The 27683-nt window shown below is 49.9% G+C and overlaps 9 protein-coding genes across 9 annotated transcripts; 4 read left to right on the forward strand and 5 right to left on the reverse strand.

The window, feature by feature from the left end:
• Positions 1 to 1074: 1074 nt before the first annotated feature.
• On the forward strand, positions 1075 to 1940 carry TGAM01_v208807 (hypothetical protein; the record flags this gene model as incomplete). The annotated part of the gene is made up of 4 exons (XM_018800789.1): positions 1075 to 1153; positions 1211 to 1288; positions 1342 to 1501; positions 1619 to 1940. The coding sequence occupies 4 exons, from the start codon at positions 1075 to 1077 to the stop codon at positions 1938 to 1940; spliced, it is 639 nt and encodes a 212-aa protein (XP_018666254.1).
• Positions 1941 to 3103: 1163 nt separating this feature from the next.
• TGAM01_v208808 (hypothetical protein) lies at positions 3104 to 5606 on the reverse strand (the record flags this gene model as incomplete). Its single annotated transcript, XM_018800788.1, has 3 exons — positions 3104 to 4439; positions 4611 to 4676; positions 4753 to 5606. 3 exons carry the CDS (start codon positions 5604 to 5606, stop codon positions 3104 to 3106), a joined length of 2256 nt encoding a protein of 751 aa, XP_018666253.1.
• Positions 5607 to 6519: 913 nt separating this feature from the next.
• On the reverse strand, positions 6520 to 7872 carry TGAM01_v208809 (hypothetical protein; the record flags this gene model as incomplete). Its single annotated transcript, XM_018800787.1, has 2 exons — positions 6520 to 7045; positions 7103 to 7872. The coding sequence occupies 2 exons, from the start codon at positions 7870 to 7872 to the stop codon at positions 6520 to 6522; spliced, it is 1296 nt and encodes a 431-aa protein (XP_018666252.1).
• Positions 7873 to 8903: 1031 nt separating this feature from the next.
• On the forward strand, positions 8904 to 9705 carry TGAM01_v208810 (hypothetical protein; the record flags this gene model as incomplete). Its single annotated transcript, XM_018800786.1, has 2 exons — positions 8904 to 9161; positions 9235 to 9705. 2 exons carry the CDS (start codon positions 8904 to 8906, stop codon positions 9703 to 9705), a joined length of 729 nt encoding a protein of 242 aa, XP_018666251.1.
• Positions 9706 to 9811: 106 nt separating this feature from the next.
• Positions 9812 to 11119, reverse strand: TGAM01_v208811 (hypothetical protein; the record flags this gene model as incomplete). The annotated part of the gene is made up of 1 exon (XM_018800785.1): positions 9812 to 11119. The coding sequence occupies one exon, from the start codon at positions 11117 to 11119 to the stop codon at positions 9812 to 9814; it is 1308 nt and encodes a 435-aa protein (XP_018666250.1).
• An 839-nt stretch (positions 11120 to 11958) lies between these two features.
• TGAM01_v208812 (minichromosome maintenance protein 10) lies at positions 11959 to 14403 on the forward strand (the record flags this gene model as incomplete). Its single annotated transcript, XM_018800784.1, has 2 exons — positions 11959 to 11968; positions 12020 to 14403. 2 exons carry the CDS (start codon positions 11959 to 11961, stop codon positions 14401 to 14403), a joined length of 2394 nt encoding a protein of 797 aa, XP_018666249.1.
• Positions 14404 to 19503: 5100 nt separating this feature from the next.
• Positions 19504 to 21631, forward strand: TGAM01_v208813 (hypothetical protein; the record flags this gene model as incomplete). The annotated part of the gene is made up of 8 exons (XM_018800783.1): positions 19504 to 19661; positions 19735 to 19811; positions 19869 to 19951; positions 20029 to 20076; positions 20147 to 20512; positions 20573 to 20727; positions 20786 to 21371; positions 21440 to 21631. The coding sequence occupies 8 exons, from the start codon at positions 19504 to 19506 to the stop codon at positions 21629 to 21631; spliced, it is 1665 nt and encodes a 554-aa protein (XP_018666248.1).
• A 1162-nt stretch (positions 21632 to 22793) lies between these two features.
• TGAM01_v208814 (hypothetical protein) lies at positions 22794 to 23642 on the reverse strand (the record flags this gene model as incomplete). The annotated part of the gene is made up of 1 exon (XM_018800782.1): positions 22794 to 23642. The coding sequence occupies one exon, from the start codon at positions 23640 to 23642 to the stop codon at positions 22794 to 22796; it is 849 nt and encodes a 282-aa protein (XP_018666247.1).
• Positions 23643 to 23845: 203 nt separating this feature from the next.
• Positions 23846 to 25202, reverse strand: TGAM01_v208815 (hypothetical protein; the record flags this gene model as incomplete). Its single annotated transcript, XM_024550414.1, has 2 exons — positions 23846 to 24567; positions 24623 to 25202. 2 exons carry the CDS (start codon positions 25200 to 25202, stop codon positions 23846 to 23848), a joined length of 1302 nt encoding a protein of 433 aa, XP_024404842.1.
• Between the last annotated feature and the right edge of the window lie 2481 nt (positions 25203 to 27683).

Genomic DNA, 27683 nt, shown 5'->3' on the forward strand with positions numbered 1-27683 from the left:
TTAGAAGCTCGTCGGCGAGTTAATCTGTCTTTGGTCGACCCTAAACAGATCGAAAACAGGCTCGTGCCAACACGCCTCAGCGTCTGATCCAGCCTTGGACCACAGGCCACGTAGAACCAATAAAAGAAACTTCGAGAATATTGCCTTGAGCCATTTGGTGTTTGCCTGAGATCCGTAACCCACCAAGGCTTTGGGTGGCTGCGGTCATGTGCTCGGCCAGTTAGGTACATCAGTCGCGTAAAATTGAAGCTATCGTGAATGAGTCTTCTGATGATCGGGTCCATACCCTCGCGCCCCAGGGACAGTGAGGAAATATTCCTTATAGAACATGAACGCAAAATACTAAAGAAGTTGAGAGAGCATTAGAACTAATCAACCCGGGGGTATACTCATTCGCCGGTCAAGAACACCCGAATTCAAAAGGCTTGTAGCCGCTCAGGCTATATCCGACAAACCAGAATGCCTGGTACGTACCTTGATAGTAACTTGCGCTATATGCACCATTTAGTGATGACTAGGTACTGTATAGTTCACTTTCAGCGGACAAAACAGCATGATAGAAAAGTTATTAAAGAGTACAAACTACTTCAATACAGACGCAATCCCAGCCTTGGATTCTGTGAAGATACAAAGGCGTTCTGAAAGATACAAATGATACGCCTCTTACCACGAGTATCATCCGTAAAACGACCGAAAACCGTATCAAGTGGTGAAATGAGTCAATCACTAGTAGAGTATCTCAACAAGCTTTTTTTTTTTTTTTTTTTTTTTTTTTGTGTGTGTATCTTGGAAACTATACCGCCTCGGTCAAACATATCATGGACTGGCTTCTAATAAGAATCAAATTAGCCTTTACACTTTCTAATACCTTGGCCAGGACAGATGTTTATTGTTATAGTTTGAGAGAGTGTTGTAAAAGGGCCGCGTGGCGATGGCTGCTAAAAGAGTATATAAAACCAGCGTTCTCGTAGGCCCTCTTTGAAAATCCAACCATCTTACATTCTCTGCATCTCTCTCTGTTTTGCATCTCGAAATCACTTGAAGATTAAGAGTTCTATCGAAACGGCAGACGCAATGACGTACGATTCCTGGGATTCCACTCCGGATATTGGAGAAGACATCAGTATCTTATTGGCGACAGCTTGTCCATTTGGTAAGGACTCCCGCAATGGCTTTCCATACCGAGGTTCAGATACCTAATGCCTCATAGTCCTTTATACCTGTGTCTTTGTCTTTGGCATCCTGCCATTTTGCACCGTCTTGTACTTGACGACGCACCAGCACAACGGTACGACACACTTCATCCCTTTATTGGCTTCAACTGACCTAACGCATATCTAGCATCCATAAGAGGCTTTGAATACTACCAGTACGCGCAAATCCATTTGCTCGTGATTCTCTTCTTTACAGACCTCGCCTCCATCAACGTTCTCGCGATGTGTATATCGAAGCGAGTGCCATTCATGCTGCCAATCATCGCCGCAGATGTTTGCCTGGTGCCGTACGTGTGCGGCTGTATGTTGGCGCACCACATGAGCTTCATAACTTTCCCACGAGTACATTCCGGGCCTCGTTATCTGTTGCCAGAAGTTGTATTGGAACAGCTACTACACAACAGACGCCAACAGGAGACTGATTGGGAAGAAGGGGGAAGCCAGGCCACCACCCTATTCTGTGATGACTGGTATGATGAGCAAATAGACCATGATGGGGACACTGAGCCGCTGCTACAAGAATGGCTAGCCGAGCAACAGCGACTGAACCAAATCGAGGATGACGATGCTAGCGAGAATGCGGAACTGACAATCTCAGAGTCTTCCACTGTGAATCCCGAAATGGATATTTGGTTCATCAATGGTGACAGCGGATATGGCAGCGAGGACTCTTCGTTAGTAGCCGTAGCCGATCCATTTCTATTGCCGGCGGCTATATCGGACTAGATGATTGGACTGATTTGTTGCACGTCTTCAGAATATAGTTAAGCTGGCGTTGGCGTATGGTTTGGATACGGTTTGGAAAAAACAATGATATTACATTGATACCCCTATGGATTATATAACGCTGAAATACGCTGCTTTTGAATGTACATTTAATTAAATACAGCGAGAAATGCATGGACTTTATAAATATTCACTAAACTACCAAGCAGACGTAGGCTCATGAACACTTCTATTGAACACGGACCGCTGCCAGTTCTTTGCCAATCGTTTTAAGCCCCTTATAGTATGCATAACTACCTACCTTATTCTGGGAATCATCCTTGCTTCCAGGAAGATGCCGCGCATCCATCAACAAACTCAGTCACCAAGCGAGCATCTTACTGCTCATCTACTCCGAACTAGGTCAGCTCCATATTTGAGGCTTTGCCCTTACTTACTTGTCGCTACTTTCCAAAGTAAAGGTGGGCGCAGAGATATGCCACATTCGACGCTCTCCACGGATGTAAGAGGCTTGTTGCAACTCCCCCCCAAAAAGTAACATGGCGCATGGGTATACGGTATCGATTTGAACAAAACTGCATGTATTTTGCGACTGGTAATAAGTAGCTCAATAAAAACAGATGGATTTATACGCTAACAAAACAGTGATTTTGCTTGTCGGTGGATTTCCGTTCAATGGTGAAATTACAAGAGGCTCTTTACGAGGCCTACTTCTAGTTCTCAGTAACCTTCCCAGCCAAGTACTTCACCAACTGGCAGCAAAAACAAGGAAAGAAGAAGCAAAAATGGAGCTAGAAACGAATCAATTTTCTTCTTCATCTTCGTGTTCAACGATAACACTAGATCCACAATTGCGTGGTCGAATACGATATTTACAGGGTAGCCAACGTGCTCAGCCCAGACTCCTGTGACTGCGTATATATTGATACGAAGACAATACGCCATTTGATACATGGCTGTTTCGAAGAAAGAGACTCAAAGCTGTCAACAGCGAAATTACTTGGTAAATCTTAATCTGTAGGTACGAGTTAATACGAACAACTCCCAGTTGCTTCACAACTCTCCGCATCATATATGTACCAAAAGCAAAAACTTTTCTAATGCCCGCCTCTCTATATATCTATCCAAAAACGAAAAGCAAATAATTCAAAGTAGAGTCCCGCTCACCTCCTCCCCAAATCAATCTCCCTCACAAGCACCATATCCCCATCCTCCTCACCCTCCCTCATCCCCTGCACCCCAAAAAACGGACCAACGGCAGCTTTCACCACCCCCCTCCAAAAGCCTTCCACAATCTCCTTCAAATCCCCTCCCGTCTGCTTAAAATCCGGAAACGCGTTAATCTCCAACAACCACGCCTCCCCATCCTCATCCACCATGAAATCCAGCCCAAACACCTCAAACGCATTCGGCAGCGTCTGGAAATGGATCGGCATCGCCCTCGCCGCCGCCTCAAACACCTCGCCCGTCGTCTCGCAAATCTGCCCAAACACCTTCTCCAGCACAGTCGTCTTCTCCAGGGGCAGGTTCCAGAACCGCTGCACCGTGTTCTCGTTGGGCGAATCTTGTAAACATGTGTTTGTCAGAAACGCCTCGATATCCGTAGGCGCCTCCCAGGGGGCTGTGTAGGGTTTGCCCGCGAAAAGGGCGAGCATGTGCTTGTAGACGTAGACGTTGAGGCTTCCCGTGCAGAGGACATATGTCCGGATGTGGAACTTGTGGCCGCCGGGGGAGAGGATCAGGGGAGGATGGATGTACGGCTGAGCCACGAAATGACGAAGATGAGAGGCTGTGATATAGTCACCGCCGGTATCTCCATCCTCTGCTTCGCCGTCTTCGTCTTCGTCGTCGCTATCAGGTCGCTCGGCCTCCCATCCGTCGAAAATGTCTTGCAGCTCATCCATGGTACTGAACAGACGGATGCCTTGGCCGCGATCACTCATTCCCGGCTTGAGGATCCACCATTCTCTCTCACTTGCGTCCTCCTTCTCTGCGTTGCGATCTAGGCTCTCCCTGAGATCAAACGCCTCGATTAGAGCGTCGTCGAGGAACTCGGCATAGTCTACTTCAAAGGCCTCGCTGCGCCTGAGATGTTTCTTGAGAACAGAGTTGGGGTTCTTGGCTGCCCAGTGGTCCAGCGTTGCCGATAGGTAGTGTTTCCTGATAAGCGCTTTCCGGATCATGTAGCTGTTAATGAGGCTGGTTTTAGTATGTGAGGCAGCAAATTCGAAGTCGATTGCTTCGTAAGGAACAATTTGCAACACGTTGCTATCGGAAGACGAGAGTGTTGTCGACAAGTTGAAGTCGTCTGGAGATATATCGGTGATGAGATTGAACGCTTCCTTGGGCAGTACAGCCTTCAGGGCGGTTACAATAAGAGGCTGTACATAAGGGTCCTCGTATGCCACGATGGCTTGAAAACCAGAATTCGACTTGTCTTGATCTTTAGGGCCCTCTCGAATGGCCAGTTCTGCTGTAGAAGGTAATGTTATGGGAGGGCTGAAAGAAAATTAAGTGTAAGAATATCTTCTATTTTAGTCTTTCAATTACGCAAAGCAAGTCTACATGCAGTTCATATCATCAATCGTAACGCGTGTTCCGTCTTTGGCTCGTAAAAAAACAAATAGAAATCCAAAACTCTAATGCCATAAGCGCAGCGGAGGTACTTACAGCTTGATCTCTTGCAGAGCTTTATCTCCCGCACAGCTAGCAAAGTTTGCCTTGAGAGGTGTGACACTAGCAGAGAAAATATCATGTTAGCAACTTGGTGATGCCGTCCTCGAAATTCTACAGTATAGATGGCAACGCTTACCTTGTGTGGCCTTCCCTAACAACCCATCCATCGGATCCCGGCCCTCCCTCTTGGATAGTCTTGTGCACTTCCATGATTTTAGGCGCCCATTTGAAGTTTTTATGCGTGAGTCCTTTGGAAGCCCCGTTGACCGCACCATCAGCTCCGTTCCCTATCCTCTCCGCTTCATCCTGGGGCTCGATAGCCTCAAAGCAGCCTTCTTTGGACCAGTAATTTTGTAGAATGTCTGTCCATACTACTGGGTTCGTCTCAATGTTCTCAACAAGAGGAACGTTGATTGTGTACAGATCAGCGCTGCCGTCAGTGGGCCAGTTCTTGTAGAGATATTCAATGATCCGAAGGCTGTGCCGGCATGCGGCATCGATGAGTTTTGCGTCATGAGTCTGCGAAAAGCTTAGAGCAATAGACTTGTCTCTGCAGGCCGCTGCTTCCAATGCCGCACCCAATGTTCCAGAGCTCAGTGCAAATATCGCCGTGCTGTTCCTCCCATAGTTTGGCCCGCTCACAACCAAGTCAATTGGTCCCTTGTGCTGGAAGAAGTGGTTTGTGCCAATCTGCACGCAAGACGCCGGCGTTCCGTCAATGAGGACCCATTCTTCCACATCGCCCGAGGGAGACGGCCGAGCATGTGTTGTTCCCTCAATATCGTCGCCATGGCTGTTGGCCGAGGGGCGGTAATACACAGGCTTCAGCGTCTGGCCGATCATATGCGCTTTGCCAATCCATGATCTCTGAGTGTCTGGAACGCAGACAGAGACAGTGTGTCCGGCTCGCTCCAAGTGCCGTACAAATGTGTGTATGTAGGGAGAGTGGTACGAGGGCGGTCCGTCGTCGTTGGTTACGAGGATGTGCATCTTGTGAGCTTTTTCGGGGGTTGTAGAGGGAGGATCGAGGGAGGCAGAGCGGTCGGCGGGATTCCAGGACAATTTAAACAAAGAAACAGAGGCACGCTCAGACCATTGGCAGCTGGTGGCCGATAATCGGTCTGCTTTCAAGCAAGCACGCAAGAATTCGAGTCGTTAATCGAGAAGCGAGGTTGTAAGAAAAGCGCAAGTACCACTTTTCGCGAGCGAGGGGCGGCTGACGTGGGGCAGCGGCACTAGCCGACAAACATTACAGGGCACATGCAATTGGATACAGAGGCATCTTTAGGCCTTCTAGGGGTCTTGGGTGCCGCCCATTATGGAGCTGGGTTACATGCGGCATAAGCTGGAGTTGAGTCGGTGTCAGCAGTTGGAGGTTGGGCATCACCACATATACATGTTGGAAGCAACAGACATGAGAGGCATAAGAGGTATAAGAAGTGAGATTGTTTGTCTACAATCAGTTCAACCAACATCAAGCAATTCCCACAATCACTAGTTACATTCAATACACATACATGAAACCAACACAAAGATAAAAACCGTACAGCCATGACCGTGATTTATTGGAGGGCAGACCATCGTGACATAGCCTGTCATCTCTTTTCAAGTTGTGCATCTGCTATTCGGATGGCACACATATCCACATTGCCTGCTAAACGCCAAACTGACTGACCAATTCCATCCATATCCACTTGCCGGTCGTGATGGATAAGAATATTCAACACTGCCGAATGCCCAAATTAATTCACAACGAAAGTGGTGCAGAGCGGTGTCGGCTCGCCTTTCTGTCACATCTTTCTCAAATAGAAAACAAAAGAAAAGAACCAGAAGCTATTATTGGTATAGTGAACAAAGAAAAAGAAGAGACGAACTGAAGCAGAGAAGAGCCGCCGTGTAGCATCTAGGAGCGGGTTCTCTTTGCAGGAGCTGCGGCCAGTGGTTCGCCGGCAGCGCGCTTCGTGCCTGATCGGTTTGCCGACTCCTTGGTTCGAAGCCATGAGTCGAAAGGGCTCTTCTTGCCAACGCGCTTTGCGGGTGTTGGGGCAGCGGACAGCTTGTTGGTAGACCGAGTGGTTCGCCTGGTTTCTGGCGGAGATGCGGGTGCATATTTCGGAGCCTCTGGGGTTTGGGCTCTCTCTTCCTTGGCCTTGACAGGTGTTTCGACAGGTGTTTCGACAGGTGCAGGTGCTGAGGTCTCCTCTGCCTCAGTAGCATCCTTGGCATCTTCGACATCAGTTGCCGCCTCCTCCTCTTCAAGCATCTGCTTGGTCTTTGGAGCCGGTGCCTTGGTAGGGAAAAGTAGCCTGGGCTTGATGGAAGATCGTGTGAGTGGCTTGGAGAAATGAGCCTCAACATCTGAATCCAATTCTTCATCCTCCACTTCAGCGTCAAATTCGGTGAACTTGCGGAAGAATTTCTTGCCACGGCTGAGTCTGAGTGTTAGAGGGTATTCTCGTGATCATACGGTTTGTAGGGATGCTTACAATACGTAAATCAAGCCGTCATCACGGCGCGCTGCTTCCTCCACCGACTGAGCTCCTTCGCCAGGGACCATCACCTTACGCTTGGTGCGGCGTTTAGAGGGCTCAGCACTGGTAGCATTGCCCATAAAAGGGTTCAATTTGCTGTCATCCTTCTTGGGGATGCGCTCCTGAGAATCGGTGAAAATCTCGATATCCTCCTCAACTTCGGCCCGGAAACCCTCCAGAGTGACGCTTGAAAACTTCTTTGAACGCCTCTTACGGGGACTTGATACATCAGCATCTTCGGCGGGAAATAGATTGCGGGCGAAAGACTGAATCTCTGTAGTCTCCTTGGAAGTTGGGGGCTTCTGAGGCGTTTTAGAGGGCGTTGGAAGCATTAGAGAAGAAGACGCGATGGCTCGGCCAGCGACAGACTTGTCTTTTGATCCTGATGAAGCGGCAGATACAGTAGCCACAGCTGCAGCGACGCGACGGACCGAGTCGGCGGCAGGTTGGCGCTTCTTGCGTGGTGAGGAAACTGGTGAAGCCATTGCTGCGGAGCTTTGGGCGGCCGACTTTGCTGCGGTGCGAGGCGATGAAGCTGCTTGGCGAGTTGCAGGCTGAGGCGATGGCGTTCTAGCAGAAACGCGTTGTGCAGACAGTCTCGCTGATTTGCGTGGTGGTGAATACGGTTCCCAGCTATCGTGATAACCAAGTCGGGGGGCTGGTGGCGTTCGGATGGAAGAAGATGGAGCGGGAGGCGTCGAGGGGGTAGCGTCGACGACAGCCATTTTGAAAATGAGAAAAATCAAGATCCCGGAAAACCCAAAATATCAGATGATGAAGCGCCAATCGAGTCGATGAGATGGAGCGAAGCCAAGTCGCAGGCGCAGTTCCAGTGTATCCTGAGTCTTCTCCCAAGGCTGTCGTGACAGCGGAAACGTGAACTCGGGACGAGCCAGAAATCAATAACCGACAAAAACAAAGAAAAAGGCGTCGCACGGGGAGAAAAAGCGGTCTATGGCGTCGATGCGGGAATTTGATACTATGGCGGGAGGGCCATGCGCAAATCGGGGGGGGACAGCGATGATGACACGATGGACGAAGCAAATTTCAGCAATGGCGTGAAAAAAATAATATCGCGAAGTGGTGCTCGTTTGACGATGCTTGGTGATGGATGGCAGAGGAGGAGAGCAGGATTCCGGGAGCTAGACTGCAAAATGAAACTGGAGGGGGCTGGGGCAACCGCCGGCGCTGGAATGGGTGTGCCAGCCCTCCCTTTGCTGGGCCGCTGCAAGGTCGCTAGCGCAGAGCCTGGGCAAGACGCGTTGAGCACCCCCGCCTGTAGCCAGCGGCAACGCGTAGGTTTCGCGCCACGTCGCGCCAATCACAGCGCCGCAGCCCTTGTTTGCGGTGCCCAAGGCTCTGGAGCCCACAGTGGCTGCGATTGGTCTGCAGAGACAGAGATCCACCGTGAAGCTTGAACCTTGTCGACAGCATCACCACAGCAGCGGTGCAAGCCCGCAAAAAATGTGCTATACGCTGCACAACTCAATCTAGATCTGCCCATTCAGCCACTTCAACGATTTGACGCCTGATGCAACGATTGGCGATTTTGGAAACTACTCCCCCGCTCCGACCAACGACATACGAGTAAACGTCACCTGTTGGACGCATCTTGTAGGAAGCACTTGATATCTGCAGGCGCGGCCATCTGCGGTGTATTTCAGACGATATCTTACATCCAGTCGAGCACACTATCTAACCTATTTGTACTCGGCTGAACCGCACAAGAACTCAGATCTTCATCAGAAAAGCAAACATGGCTGGCGAAATGGAGCTGGATGATTCAGATCTCTGGACGTCGCCCGTCAAAAACGATCCCGATCAGCCTCATCCGAAAACACCAAAGACTCCTAGAACCCCTCGAACCCCACGAACGCCACCGGCAAACGACCACCAATCTGAGCCCGTCGACCGAGATGCAATGCTCAAGAGAGAGCTGGACGGCGTACGAAAGATCAATGAGGTCATTGAAGGTGTCATAGGCACTCTGCAGCGGGCCGGCGGAAACATGGAGGTAGGTCCTCAAACTAAGCAGCGTATGTATAAGATGCGTTATAACAGGCGCTGACATATGACGCACACCCCAGTCCGTCTCCAAAACCGTTTCGAATGCTTCTACGCTTCTCAATACCTGGACTCGCATCCTATCACAGACAGAACACAACCAGCGCCTCATCCTCGACCCGACATGGAAAGGCGCAACAGATGACTTGGCGGAGATTGAAGCAGAAGCGCTGCGCAAGCAACAGGCTGAGGCGCGCAAAGCGGCCGAGGAAGAGGAGCGAAAAGAAGAGCTCCGGCGACGGCGGGAAGAAGACGAGCAGAGGAGAAAGTTGCCTGCATCAGCTGCCGCTCGAGGTGCTCGCGGGGCTCCCTCCGGCCGTGGAGCTCGTGGAGCTCGTGGTCGAACAAGGATAGCTACAGGGTCATCAAGGATTGCCACCCGCTCAAGGTATTCCTCAAGTAACAGCGCTTCAGCCTCCTCAAGTAGTCGTGGCACGTCTGGTATTGGGAGAGGGCTTGGGACGACTAGGAGTCGTTACGGCAGAGCCAAATAGTCGTGTTAGTTGGAGCTCGGCCGTGGATGTTGATAACAGGGGGTTCATTTTTGTTTCATTATTCGATATACCGTAGATACCCATAAATGTGTAAGCTGTAACAATGCTATTTCTTCTGAAAAAAGTGACTTAGCTTCTTCATGCCGCTGGTGTTGACCTTTTTGAGGTCCCGGACTCCGCGACTTTCGCTTGCTTTCTTCTTCTTTTCCTCTTCCATCTTCCTCTTCTTCTCCAACCGAGCCTCATCGTCCAATTCATCTTGATTTCTCTTGCGTCCGTAGTCCTGTGCTCTCACTGCCATGGTTTCTGACCGAAGCTTCTCGAGACTGGCCATGTAATCATTGAGAAGAGAAAAATCTTTGAGACCTCCTGTTCCAGAAAATGACTTTTGGAGATTGTCTGCCAACAAAGGGGCCACGTAGCTAGAGCAGATAAACTCAAACGCTACTTTCAGTCTTTGCTGCTCGACAACTTCTGGTGAGGCTTGTAACGAACTGGCAAAGTTCTCCTCTGCCGGCTCATCAGCGACTGATGTTGCAGCTGTACTTGCTTGAGATACTGATGTATCGCTAGTCTCGGTGGTTGATTCTGTAGACTGAGATGTTGCCGACTCTGTCTGTGGAGTAGAAGATGTCGAGTCGGTGTTATTACCGCTCAGCTGACTCTCTCCTGTCCGCACCACTCTATGCATCATCGGTGCCTGAAGAACCTTTTTCACAAACTTGTCTTCCATGCTCGGTGGCAAGCCACTCTCGCTCATCCTCTTGGCCTTTTGAAAGACAACGTCCAAGAGTTTCTTCTCATTTAGCCGAAACATGGCTTCATCACCAGCCTCAATCGTGTCGCAAACTGCACCCATCCGGCTTTCTATCAGTCGCCGCGTTGTCCCCCAGCGCATAATCTCGGATAAATGTGAGTTCTCCTGTGGTAGCTTATCCAAGTGGTCATCGCTTGAAAGAAATAACCGCTTGAATTCATTTGACCCCTTTGATGCCTTGGCGTCGGCCAACGCTGGCAGCACCAGGAAGAGAGGATCAATAGCTGTTGCTACAAAGAGCTCTGATGCCATGGTCACCTGCGCGCTTGGTCCTGCGCCTTGGTTGTTTGTGTTTGTTCCATTGGAGTTGGGCACAGCCTCAATAAGCCAACTTCGGGGCACTGATTTCGGCGTCGCTAATTTTGTGAATTCATAGATGCCGGTTTCGGGACATGCGAGGTATCGCGACGGCTGTGAGCTTCGTGGATTCGGGAGCGTAACAATTCGGGCATCCGGAGTGGCCTTTGACGGCAGAATGAAGACTTTGGGAGCCTCGCCGGTGTGGGAGACGAGGGTAATTGTCGATTTTGACTTGGTCGAGTCGGAATCTGTGGCCGAAGCCGCCGTCGAGGGCTTCGTTGATCGTGTCCTCGCCATGGCGGTGTCGCAAGCGCAATTGACGCGATTGCTGCACTTGGTCTACTCCTTTGCAGCTGTTTAGGTGCTATCGAACGCCCAATGAACCTTTTCCTAGTCTAAACCGCACTGTCGCATGCAAAAGCCTTCCTCTGCCTCTTGCTGCTCATGGGCGTGTAAAAAGGCACCGGCTTGGTTTTGTCGCATTCCGACCCCTGCCAAAGTCTAAAGACGCGATTTACGCGTTCTGCGCCAGTCCCGCGTTTTAGCCTTTGGCGATGCGCTCCACCTCAGCCAGTCAAGCTGTGCAGCCACTGCCGAGTCCCCACCGCCCACGATTTGTGTGTCCAAGCCTTACCGGCTGGCACAAGCGGTGCCCGAACAGCGCATCATTTTTTACCTGTGCTAGGCCTATCGTAGCAAAAGCTGGATCAACAAGCCAACGCCCGCAAGATCAACAGCGCTTGCGACCAGTGTTTACTTTCCTTCTCTCTTTCATCTACCATCGATACTGCCCTACTGGCATTTATTCTTACAGGAATCTGTCCATCATTGGCGCTCGCATCTCGTCCCGTCTCGCTTGTCGCTGCATCTGTGCGCTTCCCCGCCGAGCTGCCCGTGTCGCAGGCCCTGTCGAGAAGCGAAAACATCATCTGCGGCCGCTTAGCCCGTCGCCTCCGTATGGCCCCAGAGCGCTGACGGATCACAAGGGAGCCTGGGCCTAGCTGCTGGTGCCCTGCGTTGTCGTGCCTGAGATAGATCCGGGGGGGTGGTTGGAGTGGTTGGGCAGAGGCGCAGGACCGCGAACCCGACAATCCACCAGCATCAGCATCAGCATAGCATAGCATAGCATCACCACCATGGCCCACGGTGAGTGGCCCAGGCCGCTGCCGCTGCTAATTGCGACTGACCGCCCAGCAGGACCGCAAGAGTCAGAGACCTCTTGGCCTCCTCGGTCGCCCCACGAAGCCCTCATGAGCACCCCGAAAGGTCGCCAGCGCTACCGAGAAATGATGAATCAGACCTCGCCGACACCCACGCCCTCTCCATCCAAGAGCAGCAGGGCTACGGCATCGGTCATGGCGCGATCCGGGGCGCTTCAGGAACAGATGGATGACGATGACGACGACGATGAGGAGACGCTCCAGCTGAAGCTGCAAGAGATCCAGGCTCGATTGAAGCTGAAGAAACTGCAAAAGGCCCGCGAAAATGCTGCTCAGGGCAGACACTCCCGCTCAAACTCCGTTACATCAAGCGTCCAGCCACGACGCGCTGTTCGCGGGACTACACCAACGCCAGAGAGTCATCCACGGCCTGCGTCGCAGAATATGGTACAGGTCCCCGCATCTCCCGTTCGGAAACTACAGCCTCCACAGGATCCAAAATCGCCAAGTAGAGTGCTGCTAGGCATCGACAAGGGGCTGCGGGCAAAGGATGTTTCGCTAAAACGCGCTCCAAGCTTTCGAAGGCCGGCAAGCATCGACAGAGCGGGACAGAGAAGCTATTCAGAGAAGCCAAAGGCAGCTAGTCCATCGGGAATGTCGTCGCCCGAAGGATTCCGGTCACTCAGTTTCAATGAGCGATTGGCATCCGCAAGGTCAGAAGAAGTGTCTCGCGCCGAAAGACAAGAGAGGATATCCAAGCTGAGATCCAGCGCATTCGTCGGAATTGGCAAGGAGGAAATGGAAGAATACAAGAAGAATGCCGTCGACATTCCAGACGAGCCTTTGCAGGCCCCGACTTTTAGCAGGGACGAGATCCTTGGCAAATCGAAACCACCTGTGGTGTTGCAACGGACCCGTACGGTTTCTGATTTGCGCGATACTGCAGGCAGAAACGGCAATCCCCCTTATGGCAATATTCCCCCATTCATACAGTCCTCTCAAAGGCGTAAAAACAGCTTGCCGACGAGTGACATCTCCACGGAAGAGCAAGGGTCATTTGAACCTTACTCTAGCATACATCTTTCTAAACGGATATTACCCAATCGAGTCGTAGCTAGGCATGTTTCTGGCAAGAAAATATTCAATATCAAAGATCTGTTGCGAGAGGTCAAGGGTCCAGACTTTGCCCTGCCAGATGTCGAAGAGGACATTATCGTCTTTGCGATTGTAGCAAAGAAGTCAGAGCCCCGAGCGCATAAGCCCGCCGCGGGGAAGAATGGACAGAAAGACGAGGATCGTGGCAAATACATGGTACTGACTCTAGTCGACTTGGAATACGAACTGGATCTATTTCTATTCAACTCGGGCTTCACTAAATACTGGAAGCTCACAGAAGGAACTGTTGTCGCCATTCTTAACCCCAATCTGATGCCACCACCACCTGGAAGACAAGATACTGGACGGTTTAGTCTGGTCATTAATTCGGACGAGGATACGATACTCGAGGTTGGGTCAGCTCGCGACTTGGGCTTCTGCCAGGCAATCAAAAAAGACGGAGAAATGTGCAGATCTTGGGTGAACAAGAAGCGGACGCAATTCTGCGAGTTCCATTCCAACGAAGCCATCCGGAAGCAGCGAAGTGCACGAATGGAAGTCAACTCGAGTGGCTTTGGTACTCGCGCTCGTTTTCAGGGCAAAAGCTCCGTAGAAGTTTTTGAGCCGGTGAAGAAGAAAAACACAGACTACGACTGGGAGACCAAGACACATTGGTACGCGGCGCGAGGGCATACGGCTTCAGAGCTACTTGATGGCAAAGATCGAGATCCTTCAGATAGGAAGGACAAGGCCGAGTTTCTACGACGCAATATGGAAGCCAAGGAAAAGGAGCGCGAAATGATGAAAAAGCTTGGTGAAGTCGGCAATGCGGCTGGGAGAGAATATATGCAGCGCGCAAGATCTCGAACCGATGCAGGCCTGGCACCCAGCAGCATGAGCTCGAGCCAGCAACTCTTCAACACGGCAGATCCCTTTACTGAACCCGAAAAGCCAGATGCAGCCTCGCTCGGCCTCCTGGACAAGGCTCGTGACATCCACCTCAGTCCTGTGAAAAGGAAACGGACGGGTAGTTCTCAGACTGGATCTCTTACGCGGAGCAACAGTAGCAATAGTAATAGTACTACTCACAGCAGGCCGTCCGGCCTTGGCTGGGGCGGCGCGTTAAAGGACAAGCTCTCGAGCATGAAGGAAGGGGAGAAGCTCAAGCCAGAGCAGCCACCGCTTCGGAAGAAGACACGGTTTGTCACGGAAAAGGGAATCCGAGAGGCTGGCCGCGAGAGCCTTGGCAACTTGTCCGAAAGGAATCTGGCCGACCGGCAGGTGATCTTACCCGACGACGATGACGAGCTTGTCATCGTGGGGTAGATCCCAAAGCTGAGGCTGAGGATTTCGGGCAGAAATCAGACCACCAATGAGAGACTGAGGCAGCTACATAAACGACTTTTATGACTACTACTACTACTACATAACAAAAGGCATGGATAAGGTTTTTTTCTCAAGGGGGGAAGCGTCAATAGCATTGTGTATGTCACTTTCTGGCACATTTTTTTCTTCCCTTTTCTTCCCCTTCAATGGTACCATAGTTGCCCCAGATGCTTTTTCTTTTTTTCTTTTTCCTTTTCTCTTTTTATTTCCTTTTGTTTGGAAATGTCTCGAAGAATGGGAAGGCAGGGAGGGTATGGTCATAAATCCGGCTGAGGCAAACCATATGTTGGCTATTGTAAAGATAAAGGCGAAAGAGTACGGCATGGTCTGATTTTGTTGAGCATTCGGGCGGCAGTGCCTTTTTTTCTACTTTTTTGGAATACAATGTTTTGTGCAATCTTGCAGTAGATGAGATGCTGTGCTCTTTCAGCTCTGAGAGGGCTATGATAGTATCATTGGCTGAAGTGAGAAGCGCGCTATGATGTCTCGTGTAGCCGTTCACAGGTTTGAATTAAGGTTGAGCAGCGGAATTTGGGCCATTTGTTCCAATTTGCCTGCTTTCTTTCCGACGGGGTTTACAAAAAAAAACGTTCTCGATCGTCAAAGACAAGAAACGTAACTAATGGAGTGAGCAGCCGTTTTTCCTTTTTGTCCAACTCTGCCACAGCCGAGTTAGCGCCCATGGCCAGCGCAATGGTTGACATCACCACGTGCAGCCTGTCATACCGCCTCCTTTTCAATACGAATGGTGCTAATGGGGTTCAGTTCATCCATGTTCGAGCCAATCTGGGCGACTCGAGTTTGTGGATGATCATATCCAGATAAGGAAATAGCCCCCTGGTAGGCTAGATGGACAGCTGAATCGTCTTTGACGTCAATTGGGTATACGAAGATGGAAAGATATGCGCTGGAGATGATACCAATTCGGGTGACATGCGGCTAGCAACTTGAGATCTGCCGTAGAACAATGGAGCTAAGCAGGGCTGGCTATATGAATGAATCGAAACTTTTATGCAGAACAACAAGCAGCCTGAAAATAGCTGGTGCGGTGAAGCAAGAGGGAGAAAAAGAGAATGTGTAAGACGCCACGAAGCGGAGGGGATGGAGGTAATACGAAGTAAGCTTAAAGCCATTTGAGATGGACGCCCAATGGTTGTTGAGTAGGTTGATTCAAGGCTACTGTTAATCGGCTTCTTTAGTCATTTGCCATCTTTTGCTCTTTTTTTAACTAAAGGGTGCATGAAAGAACGAACATACGATTAAGTGTTTAGCTTGCAAGGCTCAAAGTATAATCTCAATTTGGAGCTGAGCATATGACCACGACGAGCTGAGAAAAGTGCGCCTCATTGGGAGCCCAGCTTGTCCTGCAACTTCAAGGAGATACGTCACACCAGAAAGTGAGCGGCCAAATCTGGTGATTTAATTACAAAAAATAAAACTTCTGAAAACGATATATCGGTTTCGAAAGGAGCTTTTCATTCTTGGCGAAGACTCAATTTTGCTGGCTCGTATTCTTTAGGAGCTTCTAGCGCGCTAAGTAGAGAGATGAAGACTGGACGTTTGCCGAGATTCGTCGATGTAAGCTACAGACATATTACAGTAGCTTGTGAATGATTCAGAATTATATCCGACTTTGTGTACATGCAGAGTTGGTGCACAAATGTCTTATACTCGTGAGATTATGATACGACCTGGTACGAAGTGACTGTCCTATGAGCGTTTCCAGCGCGCTTCTAGATGGTTCAGCTCGACTAACACGCCCAGGATGGCTGCTGGCAGGGCCTTCGATCTGTAATACCTGCGATACGCTCCATACGCCATATAACCATGTGCTATTTCAAGCGTGAAATTGCAGCTCGTAACGTTACTCTGTGAGGGTGCCGAGGCTGGCCAAGAATAGCAGCAAAACTTGTTTCTAAATGAGGAGGTTTACGGGCAGCTGCAGTCAGCGGCCGAGGCCTTTTGTTTTGGCCCCATTGACCAATATCAAGAATTAAGAGTCCAACATAGGGGCAATTGATCCTTCAGGATATACCTGCAGAAGGTTTTGTGCCAAGTTTGGACTATCTTCCAACTCATAGATGCACTAGACTGACCTTTCAGCCACTGAACTCATGGTGTTTAGATAGCTGAGAGTGTATTATCATGCCTATGGCGGGTGTGTCTCGTATATGTGCGATACATGTAGGGAGAGCTCGTGATATATAAAAAGAACATGAGATGAGCAGCACCTGAACTACTGCTAGCGCGGCGGTGATGAATTTCAGTTGATGCAAGGCTGTCCGGAACATGGTTCAGTTGGCAATAGTAGATTCAGTTGATCTAGCGCCAACAATCGGTATTTACTCAGGAAATAAGATGAATGTTGGTGTCCGTAACCGTAGACAGTAGTAGCACACGCATATGTTAGAATTGGCTCCAGGTAGCATTGGCATTACGAGATATGTTCAACCCTTCTTCGTATCCCTTTTCGCCTCTTTTCCCGGTGTCAAACCTCCTCGCAGCATGATCAGCACAGAGCTGCTCTTCGTATAGACTTGGGCATCAAAGGCTAATAGATTAGAACAATGCCATCTGGCGCTTTCCATTGGAGCTTCTCGATCCTTTTCTCCGACTATTGCCCAATAGTTTGAGGGCAGCCTGTTTGGATTAGGCAGTGGTGCACGCCTAGAGGCTCCGGCGGAGGGAAAATCGGTGCCTCCGGTGCCTTAAAATGCTACGCCGAAGGAGCCGATTTTCAGACCCTCCAATTCCAGGCACTAGACCAGTCCAAAACGCCACCTCTTTGTTTATTCGAATGCGTAATTTTAATTCTGCTTCTAAAATTATCACGCGCTGAAGCCAGAATGCAGTGTCCGAATACTACTGGCATGAGCACCAGTATGTAGTACCGCTGTTATGGAGCTTTGATGCTGGTAGTAATGCTAATACATGGCTACTTTGCTCCATCACCAGGTCGCAGCGATGGATCTCACCAGTGAGACACAGGACAAAGGCCCAACCGAAGCCACGCATCGAATGGCTGGTTTGCGGCAGCTGAGATTCCCAGGGAGCACAAAACAAAACACACGCGTGCCCGGTCCACTTTCACATGGATCGACAGACGGTGAGGCGGAGAGCCGTCGAGGCCATTGGCAGCACAGCGAGCGTTGACGCTGTGGCACGCGGATTGAACCACGAGATGGCCAGCTTTGGGCGTCAAGGGCAATGCAATGCCTGCTGCTAGGTCGCTAGTGGCGCGATGGCTGGCGATGGCGCGCAACTCTTACGGCATACAGCACATGCGCCTGCATCCACGGCGGTTCGCTGATCTTGCTTCTCATGCAGCATTGCGAGAGTTGGATCAAGCGACAAACCCCTTTGCTGGGGATTATTGCTGCTATAAGCATAGCTCCACGTGGACGATACAAGCTTTGCCCGGATATAAGCTAGAAAAAAAACTTAATCACAATGCACCTGTCTTTCCAAAAAGGCTATCGACATCCCTGGCCTGTCAGCAGTCTATCGGCACTCGGCTGGATCTCAAAAGAGAAGGACGTAAAAAGAGAAATGACAAAGGAACTGGAAGAACACTAGAATATTACACCTCCCTTTGATGCTCCGTGGCTTGGCCATGAGCCGGTAATCCCGTAGGGAGCAAGAACAACAACAACGACAAGAGAAAAAAGAGGAGACGATCGTCAAATCGCACGCAGGGAGCAGACGTCATGCTGCGTCTCCCAGCCAGCAACGGCGCCTACCGTCTGTCCTTGCACAACTTACAAGCATGGCATTGCCAGCCGCCAGCGCAAAAGCTGTCGGCGCTTCGCCGGCGAGCATGTCTCAGACCAGCGCACCGCTCATCGCGCTCGTCGCTCTCGCTCGATCTTCACGCGCGAGCCTATCAAAGGCGCATCGGGCCTGGCGAATAATGGACCCATCCCCGCACGCCTCCAGCGTCCTGAAATCTCCTCGACGCCAAGACGCCTGTCGAATCTCCAGTCGTGGCATGGGGCGGTTTCGACACCATTGGCCCAGGCCCTGACGCTAGGGCTGAATCAAGTCTGGAGCCGACTGGTAGCCTCGCCGCACAGCTTGCCCTTGTGTGGGATTGGATATGCGCATCCCTAAGCTCCTCGTATCGTGCCCAGCCTAGATGTTTCTGCTGCCAAACTGCTGCCAATCGGGCTTGGCCCCCGAGGCCGTGGCGTGGCGCTGCTTGGGAGCGTCTCCACGACGGAGGTTCATCCCTTTCGCTTTCCTCCCTTGCGGCGTCCGTATCGTATTGCTCAGGCACGGCGGGTACGGCTTTGTCCACTAGCATTGCCGCGTGGGAAGAAAGAAGAGAAAGGAAGAACAAAAATAAACTAAACAAAGAGGCTAAAATCTTTGTTCAGGGATGGGCGTTGGCCAGCCCCCTGAAAAGAAGCCAGTGGTGAATGAACGCATGCTTAACACTAACAACATGCAGCGTGGGTGACGGCTCCTCTGATCTGCCATTCCTCGATTTCGTTTGCTCTTGCTCTGCTGCCGAGTTCCCGGCGCCCTGTATGCCGTACCAGCCAAGTAGCCCTGGGATTCGAGCGAGCGTGTGTCTGTGTATACTCGAACGGTATGTACTCGTGTGGGTGGGGTGGACGATCCGGCAGCTAATCCCAAGAAGCTGCCAAAGCAAATAATACAAAATCGCCAGCCTGCTGCTGCTGTCCTCCCCTAGCCGACCTGGAGAATCCCTCCCATCCTCGTTCTCCCCCACCCCTGTCACATGGCATAATCCATTCAGCTGGATTGGTGTCGTATATATATTCTATATCAGCCTCTTAGTCGTTTGGCCTTCGCCTACAGCAGGAAGAAGAACCGACTTGCCTGTATAGGGAAGGGAGCTCGCTTTCAATCCGTACTTCCAAGTTCCCACATTACAGGAGCCGCGCCGTTTACCCAACTCTCATCCAGGTCCCTTTTTTATTTCTCCTATTCTGTCTCTGGACTCTTCACAGCTTTCTTTCGTTCTTCTTTTTCCTTTCTTCTTCGACCACACATTCGTTTAAACCGAAGCGCATCATGATGTTGCAAGCTTCCGTCTCGGTGCTGGCCTTGGCCGCAGTTTCACTCGCACAGGGTACAGCACACGTCCCCGTCACTGGTGTTCCCGTCTCTTCTGGTTCCGCTGTGCCTCTGAGACAAAATATCAATGACTTGGTCAAGGCTGGGCCGCAATGGTAAGAACCCAAATGACTGTTCTAGTCCTGCCAAGCGAGGGAAGATGAGAACGTGGTGCTCATTATGTAATAGGGATCTCTATGTTCAGGCCATGTATAACATGTCCAAGCTGGACTCCCACGACCCTTACAGCTTCTTCCAGATTGCCGGTAATTCTTTTCTTATTTGATGGCATGACTCTCGGAGCCATTAGTAACACTCGCTAGGCATCCACGGCGCACCGTATATCGAATACAACAAAGCCGGAGCCCGATCAGGAGACGGATGGCTGGGGTACTGTCCTCACGGTGTATGTCCTCGCAAAGGCGCCTGTCCATTCACTGAACCCCCCGACGCTATCATGAACTGCCTCTGACATGTCTTTAGGAGGACATCTTTCTCACTTGGCATCGGCCTTATGTTCTGCTTTTCGAGGTATGATATTTCTAGCGTCTCTCACCGTCATGCCTCCGTTTAGGAATGCGGTGGCTTACTTTTCACTTAGCAAGCATTGGTGTCTGTAGCCAAGAAAATCGCCAATGGTTACCCTGCTCAGTATCGCGCCAAGTACCAAGCAGCGGCAGCAAGCCTGCGAGCTCCCTACTGGGACTGGGCCGCCGATAGCACCGTCCCTGCCTGCACGGTCCCGAACACGCTCAATATTAATGTCCCCAGCGGCAGTGGCATCAAGACGGTCGCTTACACCAACCCTCTCCGGACTTATTATTTCCCTCGCATCGCCATGACCGGCTCGTATGGAGAATTCTCTGGAGGTGGTCAAGACCACACGATCCGCTGCCCTTCGCCTCAAGAGAATTATCCTAACACGGCTAATGCTAACCTGCGGGCGCGCCCTTACAAGGGCTGGATTGTAAGCTGTCATTGTTGATACTGAGCCATCAGTGGATGTTGGTTGCTAACAAGTGCGCAGTATGACGTCCTGACAAACTCTCAAAACTTTGCCGATTTTGCTTCCACCAGCGGCCCTGGTATCAACGTCGAGCAGATTCACAATGCCATTCACTGGGATGGTGCTTGTGGCAACCAGTTCCTTGCTCCCGATTACTCTGGCTTCGATCCTCTGTTGTAGGTTGAACATGGTGTAATATAAATAGAATCCAAGTAGAAGCTAATATTGGAACAGCTTCATGCACCACTCCAACGTTGACCGCATGTGGGCGTTCTGGGAGGCCATCATGCCTAATTCGCCCGTCTTCACCGCATCCTACAAGGGCCAGTCTCGATTCAACAGCAAGACAGGAGCCACCATTACTCCCAACTCTCCGCTGCAGCCATTCTACCAGGCAAACGGACAGTTCCACACCTCCAACACCGTCAAGAGCATCCAAGGCATGGGCTACTCCTACCAGGGCATCGAGTACTGGCAGAAAACCCAGGCTCAGATCAAGTCCAGTGTCAGCACCATCATCAACCAGCTATACGGCCCCAAGAGCTCCTCGAAGCGAAACACTCGTGCCGCCGACCTTGTCCAGACTCGTTACTTTGCGCAGATTTCCGTCAACGTCACCGAGATTAAGACTCGCCCCGCCGAAATCAACGTCTACGTTGCTGGTCAAAAAGCCGGCAGCTTGATTGTCATGAAGCTTCCCGCCGAGGGTACGGTCAACGGTGGATTCACAGTCGATACTCCCATGAGGACCCTTCTGCACGGAGGCAACCGTAACGCTGTTAGCGCCTTTTCGTCTGATGTTGAGGTTGAGATCCTCACTGTAAGCCCTTCCCCTCTTCACTTCTTATAACACCCTCAACATCGGCCTTATACTGACAAACCATTTAGCGCTCTGGTGAAACTATCCCCCTCGAGAGCGTCCCCAGTCTTGCTATCGATCTCGAATCCGCCAACGTCACCATGCCATCTGCCCTGGATCAGCTCCCCAAGTACGGTACTCGTTCAAGGCACCGTGCTCAGGCCGCCCAGAAGGGACAGCGCGTCCGACCTCCTCCCCCTCCCCCTCCTCCTGCTCAGTAAAGGGAGAGGCGAGGCCACCAAACCTTTTTCATCTTGTTGCAATATTATCTAGCCATATACATGACAGAATGCTCGCAAGATGAGTGTTTGAGTATATACTACGACTTTCCAACATAGGTTTTCCGACTTTTTTGGACGTGGCGCAATATTTTTTCACATCTTCTTGGCTTTTATCCTCTGGTACTTGCCCAAGAGATTTGCTGATTGAGTTGATGATATGGTTTTCTGTATATAACACTTTCTCTTTTCATTACTTGGGACTGCATGAGGACATATATACACGACATGCATGCTCTTTACCAAGCGTGCTTTAGGGCGTTCCTAAAGGGCGACTCTGAAGGCGGATTGGATATAAATTAAGACGACGATAATTGAATATTGATAATTTTGACAAGTTTCTGACTATGTGCCTCCATGAACGTCAATTAAGAGCCACAATTGATTAGCAGGCCGGCGCTCTGGTCGGTTTGCAGTGGGGTTGATGTGCTTGAGTTTATCGAGAATATGAACGGACCACACCGTGGCTTCAGCTCATAGATGTTTTCAGCATTGGGAATGGCCGATTTTGTTGTAGATTAGAAAAAATGATGGAATTATTGTATAGAAGGGAAAAAAGGGGGGGGGGTTATGAAAAAGTGACAAAAAAACATGCGGCCTGTGTGGATCGAACACACGACCTTCAGATATCAATTGAATGACTGAATGACTTCAGTCTGACGCTCTCCCAGCTGAGCTAAGGCCGCAAGTTGAATGGTGCGGGCTTGTTGAAATCTATAAGCTATTCACTAGCGCGTTTTCGTGTATTTGATGGGCGAGGTCTCGGGTAGAGCTTGCGACATGCTCGTTTAACTACCTGGGTAGGATCTAGCGATTTTCTCATGCGCATGCATACTAGGAGTGTTAACTTCAGGTGACGCGTGAAATTCATCTTTGTATACATTGAGTACTTAATTGAATATTACGTCTACTTCACCTTGATGTGATATGATTGATATCAATACCCATGTAGTCACAATTTCTGTTATATCCGTCACTCTAAAGTCGAATTGCAAATATGCGTCTTTATACTAATTTCTTACTTGATAGACGTAGATCTCGTAAAGACAGTCGAAAAACAATTGGAGTTTGGCATTCTCTCTCCTGTCTTTGTTATATGGTGAGCCTAGACAATTCTTATGGACTGTGGCTGAATGCCCTCCCATTGCCTTTTACCCTGATGTTTATAGAGATGATAAAGCCAGATACCCACTTTAATGAACTCCCTCTCGTTCTCCGTTGGGAGCAATAGCAGACCCAGGCAATTCTCTCCAGGGGCAAACCCCCGTGACTGGTTTTCCAGCGGTTTCTTGTGTTGAATACTGCTAGTCAGCATCATCCACATTTGCTCTACGGGTTCGTTTGCACTGTCCGAAATACCCAAGGACGGAGAATCCCAATCCAGCGAAAAGTTCGCAACGTACTCATCGCTTGGCGATAAGAAAGCATGAGTTGTATTAAGATACAAGAAGCCAAAGGTGTAAGTCTTTTCCGTGTCCGCATTTTTTACGACTTTTGCTTTGCCATCGCCGCCAAGTGGCACCCGAAGTAATTTTGCCTCAAGCTCAAGGCATGCGCTGGACACACGGCCATACAAGTTTGTCCTGTCAGCAGCGACAACCTCGGCATTAAGTAATCTATACTCGGGGAAGAAGGCGCTATCAGCGGGTAGGCGGCCATTGATTTCCCCGAGCCAGTTGACGGGACCTGGACAGCTGGCCCAGCTCCATGAAGGCGCAATATATTCTTGAGAGACGTGTTTGAACCTGTACCCGTGAGAGCAAGGCTCCAGAACATCCTGTACATTGCGCTTCGGGAACGGAGACCATAGAAGTCCCCTGTGAAGATCTGATTTCCAGAGCCCTGCTAGGTATTCTTGACCGGGATTCTCCTCAGAGATTAACTTGGCGAGCGCAGAAATGGCGGGAAATTTATCAGTCTCATAAGTAAGCCGTCTTTTGCTATAGTCTTGCATCGATTTATACCATCCTCTTATCGGATCGTTAGGTATCAGTTTACTACTTGACAAGAATTCATCATGAAGTAAACGAAATCCATCCGCGAGGATGTGCTGGTCTCCCCAAGCGTAAGAGAAAATATGTTTCTGAAAGAAAACGTTTCGTGATGAAAGTAGAGCCTCCTGAAAAGTCCAGCCTCGGCTGTTCCAAGGGGTGTGCCTCATGTCGTCCACTGTGTGTTTTTCGAAGGTTTCTGGGGGTACTTTCCCTGCCTCCTGGGAATCAATCGAGCAGGGTCTAGCATCCGAATATGGACGACTCCCGAAATGGATGTATCTATCTCAGAGCGAAATTTGACTTGGAGTGTCGGCCGACTCCATTTCGTCCTCAAGAAGCCGCCTAAGCAAGAGCTTCCTTGAAGGATACATAATGTGAGAAAGCTGCTGCTATAAACCTTTGCCATTTGGAGCGATTCTCTAGCCCAGTCATCGCCGTCTCCTTGGATGATACATAGGGCATCTACCCAGTGATACCTAACCCCAAGAGCTCGGCATGCGTGAACAGCGTCGGCGATAGTTTGTGGCATCTCATGTATATCGATTTGCGACAAGTGCTTGCTCAACGAATCTGCTGTCGTTTTCAGCTGTTTCTCAGACTTCTCTTTAGATCCCCAACAATAGCTGAGAGCCAAGTACCTCTGTTTAACCGGATCTGCTTCCTCTCTGACATCTTCATCATCTTTTGAGATTATGAGCCTCAATTTTGTTGAGTTATTTGCCCCAACGTCTATGAGGCGCGTAGGCAGAAACGTGCCCTGTGCTGGATCTGAGGCATCACATAGAGACTTGTCTATCAGCTCATGTAAACGACTCAGAGATCGAGTAGATATAAAGTCGTTTGAAATTGGCTTGCGACGGATTCTAAGCCAGGATCGACATGGATCTAATTCATGTAAGCGCAATCCGTAAGACCTTGTGAAGTCACCACAGCAGCATACCACATGCATCGGCATATATCTGATATTGAAGAGAATACTTTGCGTTGTGAAATCCCCAATCAATCTCGACGTAGACAATCAATATATTGAGCCAATCATAAACATCTGAATGGTTAGGCGGTCTGGATTCCCCATCGTCGTCATCGTCATCCCAATAGTCCGGGCTTCCATAGCGAATATGATTATACAGGTAATTGACATCAGTAATCATGATCTTTGCATTCTGAATTGCATGGTTCCCATCTTCTTCTCCGTGTGCTGTACCATTGAAATCATTGACTCGTGGCTTTTTGAGCTTTCTGTAGGAAAAACGCAAATCGCTCCTCAGCATACGACAAAACGCGCAGGTCTGGGCAGTAGCAGCGATATTAGGAAGGCCGGGAAGAATATCTTCTCGGCGGTATCCGAGGCTTAGCTGGTACTCCGGGTCCCGCTCATTAACCACAATGCTTTTAAATTGAACAAATCGTTTTCCGCCAGCCTCTTGAGCGACTCCACCATGCAGTGTATCATTCAATTCAAGGACCTTGCAATATTCACATGGCTGATCTAAAAGCAGCACCTCATTAGTACTATCCATGTTCTCACTTGACTTGCAACCATCACTCGAGGTCATCATTGCACTTTGGCTGGTTTAAAAAGATGACGAAAAAAGTTGCTCTGAGGGTTTATTAACACGTAGGTAGTCAATTTGTTCCTTATGGATGTGATCCTGGAGGAGGGGCCATAAGGCACCAAGACAGAAATGGGGTTTCATTGGTCAAAGGATGCAGGACCCATCTCCCAAAGCGGGAGATTAAGAGCAGTAACATTTAGGTTCTTCCAGTAACGCATTTTACTTTTGTTATTTGCGTACTTACGACTGCATTAACGTATATTCAAGCAAAGCTGCGAAGCTGCTTTGCGAAGGTACTACCGGAGTTAAATGCTAGCTTCTAGCTTTGCTTTTATTAATCAGACAAAATGCCAACGCTAGGGAAGTCTAAATAAATCTCGACTGGCAATTGGTCTTTTTTGCCCGGGCACACCGCCTTTAAATGTAGATAAGACTCTGTTTTATTACTATTTTGCATATAAAACGTAAGTCTCGCGATGTTACGTTTGTAGTGTTCAGGTAGTTCTATACCATAGACTATTATTGACATTGTAATTTCTAAAGAAATGCTTTACTTGAAGAGAATTCTACTAATACAGAGAGATTCTATAACTCTAAAGCTTTTGAATGGTATAGCTCACGCCAATTAAAAAGCATAGAGTCATTATTCAAAAAGGGCGACTTCTATTAATCTACCTACCTAGCTACTTACCTAGCTACCTACCTACCTACCTACCTACCTACCTGTAGGCCGCTTCGATTGAACAACGCGGCTTCGTTCGATCACAAAGGCGGCTTCGTTCGATCACAAAGGCGGCTTCGTTCGATCACAAAGGCGGCTTCGTTCGATCATAAAGGCGGCTTCGTTCGATCACAAAGGCGGCTTCGTTCGATCACAAAGGCGGCTTCGTTCGATCACAAAGGCGGCTTCGTTCGAAAATGCGAGCAGCTTTGCTTGCCCCTATGAACGCTTCTAGCGGGCATCAGACTTGTTTGCTGCATATATATAACTGATGAAAAGCTCTGCGATTGGGGTCGTTAACCCGTGGCGTGACTCAGCGCTGGCCCGAAGCCAGTCTCGTAAAGGATAGGCAGGTTAATAGTGGTGGCGATGCGACTATACCATGCACAAAAGTCCCATCGCGTTATTGGCGCGTTGCGTCCAAGGCTAATACAGGAAATCCAGGAACAAAGATTCCGATCACTTCTCATATAGGAAATGAGTAAATTGGAGTACGAATTTTAGACCAAATAAGACAGACCAACGCGATTCTCCAATCCGTCAAAAGCGCAGGCCTTTGAGTTGCGTGGCGAGATTGAGACAAGTTATTCCATGACCACCACCAATATACCGAGGCATTGCAAGCTTCAATCCTATCACTGCAGCTTTTTCCCTCGTTCCGCATGCCATTAATAAGAGGATTACCAACTGGTATATACGAACACTATGCACTTTTGCTAGCGATATGGCTGATGAACTTTTGCGATCACGGCTGGCGGAAATCGAAAAGACCCCTGTGCTAGGCTAGTTGCGGGCTGGTCTTTTGGAGAAGAAAAGCTGGGGCTCCGATGTTTTGTGCCCGATCCGGCAAATCCGTCTTATATTCTACGGAGCAGCTGAACCGGCCGATAGGTGGAGAGCGCAGCGCTGAGCTGTCATGGTCATGCTCATCCTCGTAAAGCAAAGCGGGTGTTGACCGAGAGAGCGAGATAAGCTATTTAGGGTTAAAACGCAGTTGTATGGAGTAGCACACCGCCAGTCCGAGGTAGATGCTGGATATATATGGTGATGAGCACTCGGACAGCCATTGAGCTTGAAAGGAATGTTATTAGTGGTTTATAGGATGTGGGTAGAGAGGGATGCATATCCTTATGCCCCTTTATGTATGTTAATTGAACAACTACGTGAGAGTCCAACTCAGCTGCCAATCAACTCGGACGCCGTACCCGTTGTGGCATCCATCCACGCCCTTCCCGCAGCGGCCAAACTCCAACCATTGCGCCGCCTCTGTCAACGACATCGGGCGTTTATACCATTCCATCTGGCACTTTTTGATTCTGTCCACAAACCCCTGGATCAACTCCAAAAGTGCTGCTCCACACTGCCTCTTTTGCCAATCGCGGCCCGGAACCCCGGCACTGCTTGACAGGCCCCGGGGCCACTAACAGCCGACTAGCATGGATCGCAGCCCTGCTCGACCTTCCTATTGGGGAGCATGATGGACAAGAACTTCTGTCCAGCCGGTAATCGTAATCTTGCATCGCTGCCAAGTCGCTGCCAAGTTCTGATATTTCCTAGTGCAACGGCGGGGATCGCTGCCTGCTGGGACTCGTGGCGGCTGGGGATTACACCATCCAGTGGAGGCATCACCTCTGAGTCTTGAAATAGCATCTGTTTATATGCTGGGGTTGTATAGGGCCAGGGGTTTTTGCACGGCATATACTTGTATAAAAGGGCTGAGATGC

This window comes from Trichoderma gamsii (genome assembly GCF_001481775.2).
Source record: "Trichoderma gamsii strain T6085 chromosome Unknown Scaffold_39.2, whole genome shotgun sequence".
NCBI lineage: Eukaryota > Fungi > Ascomycota > Sordariomycetes > Hypocreales > Hypocreaceae > Trichoderma > Trichoderma gamsii.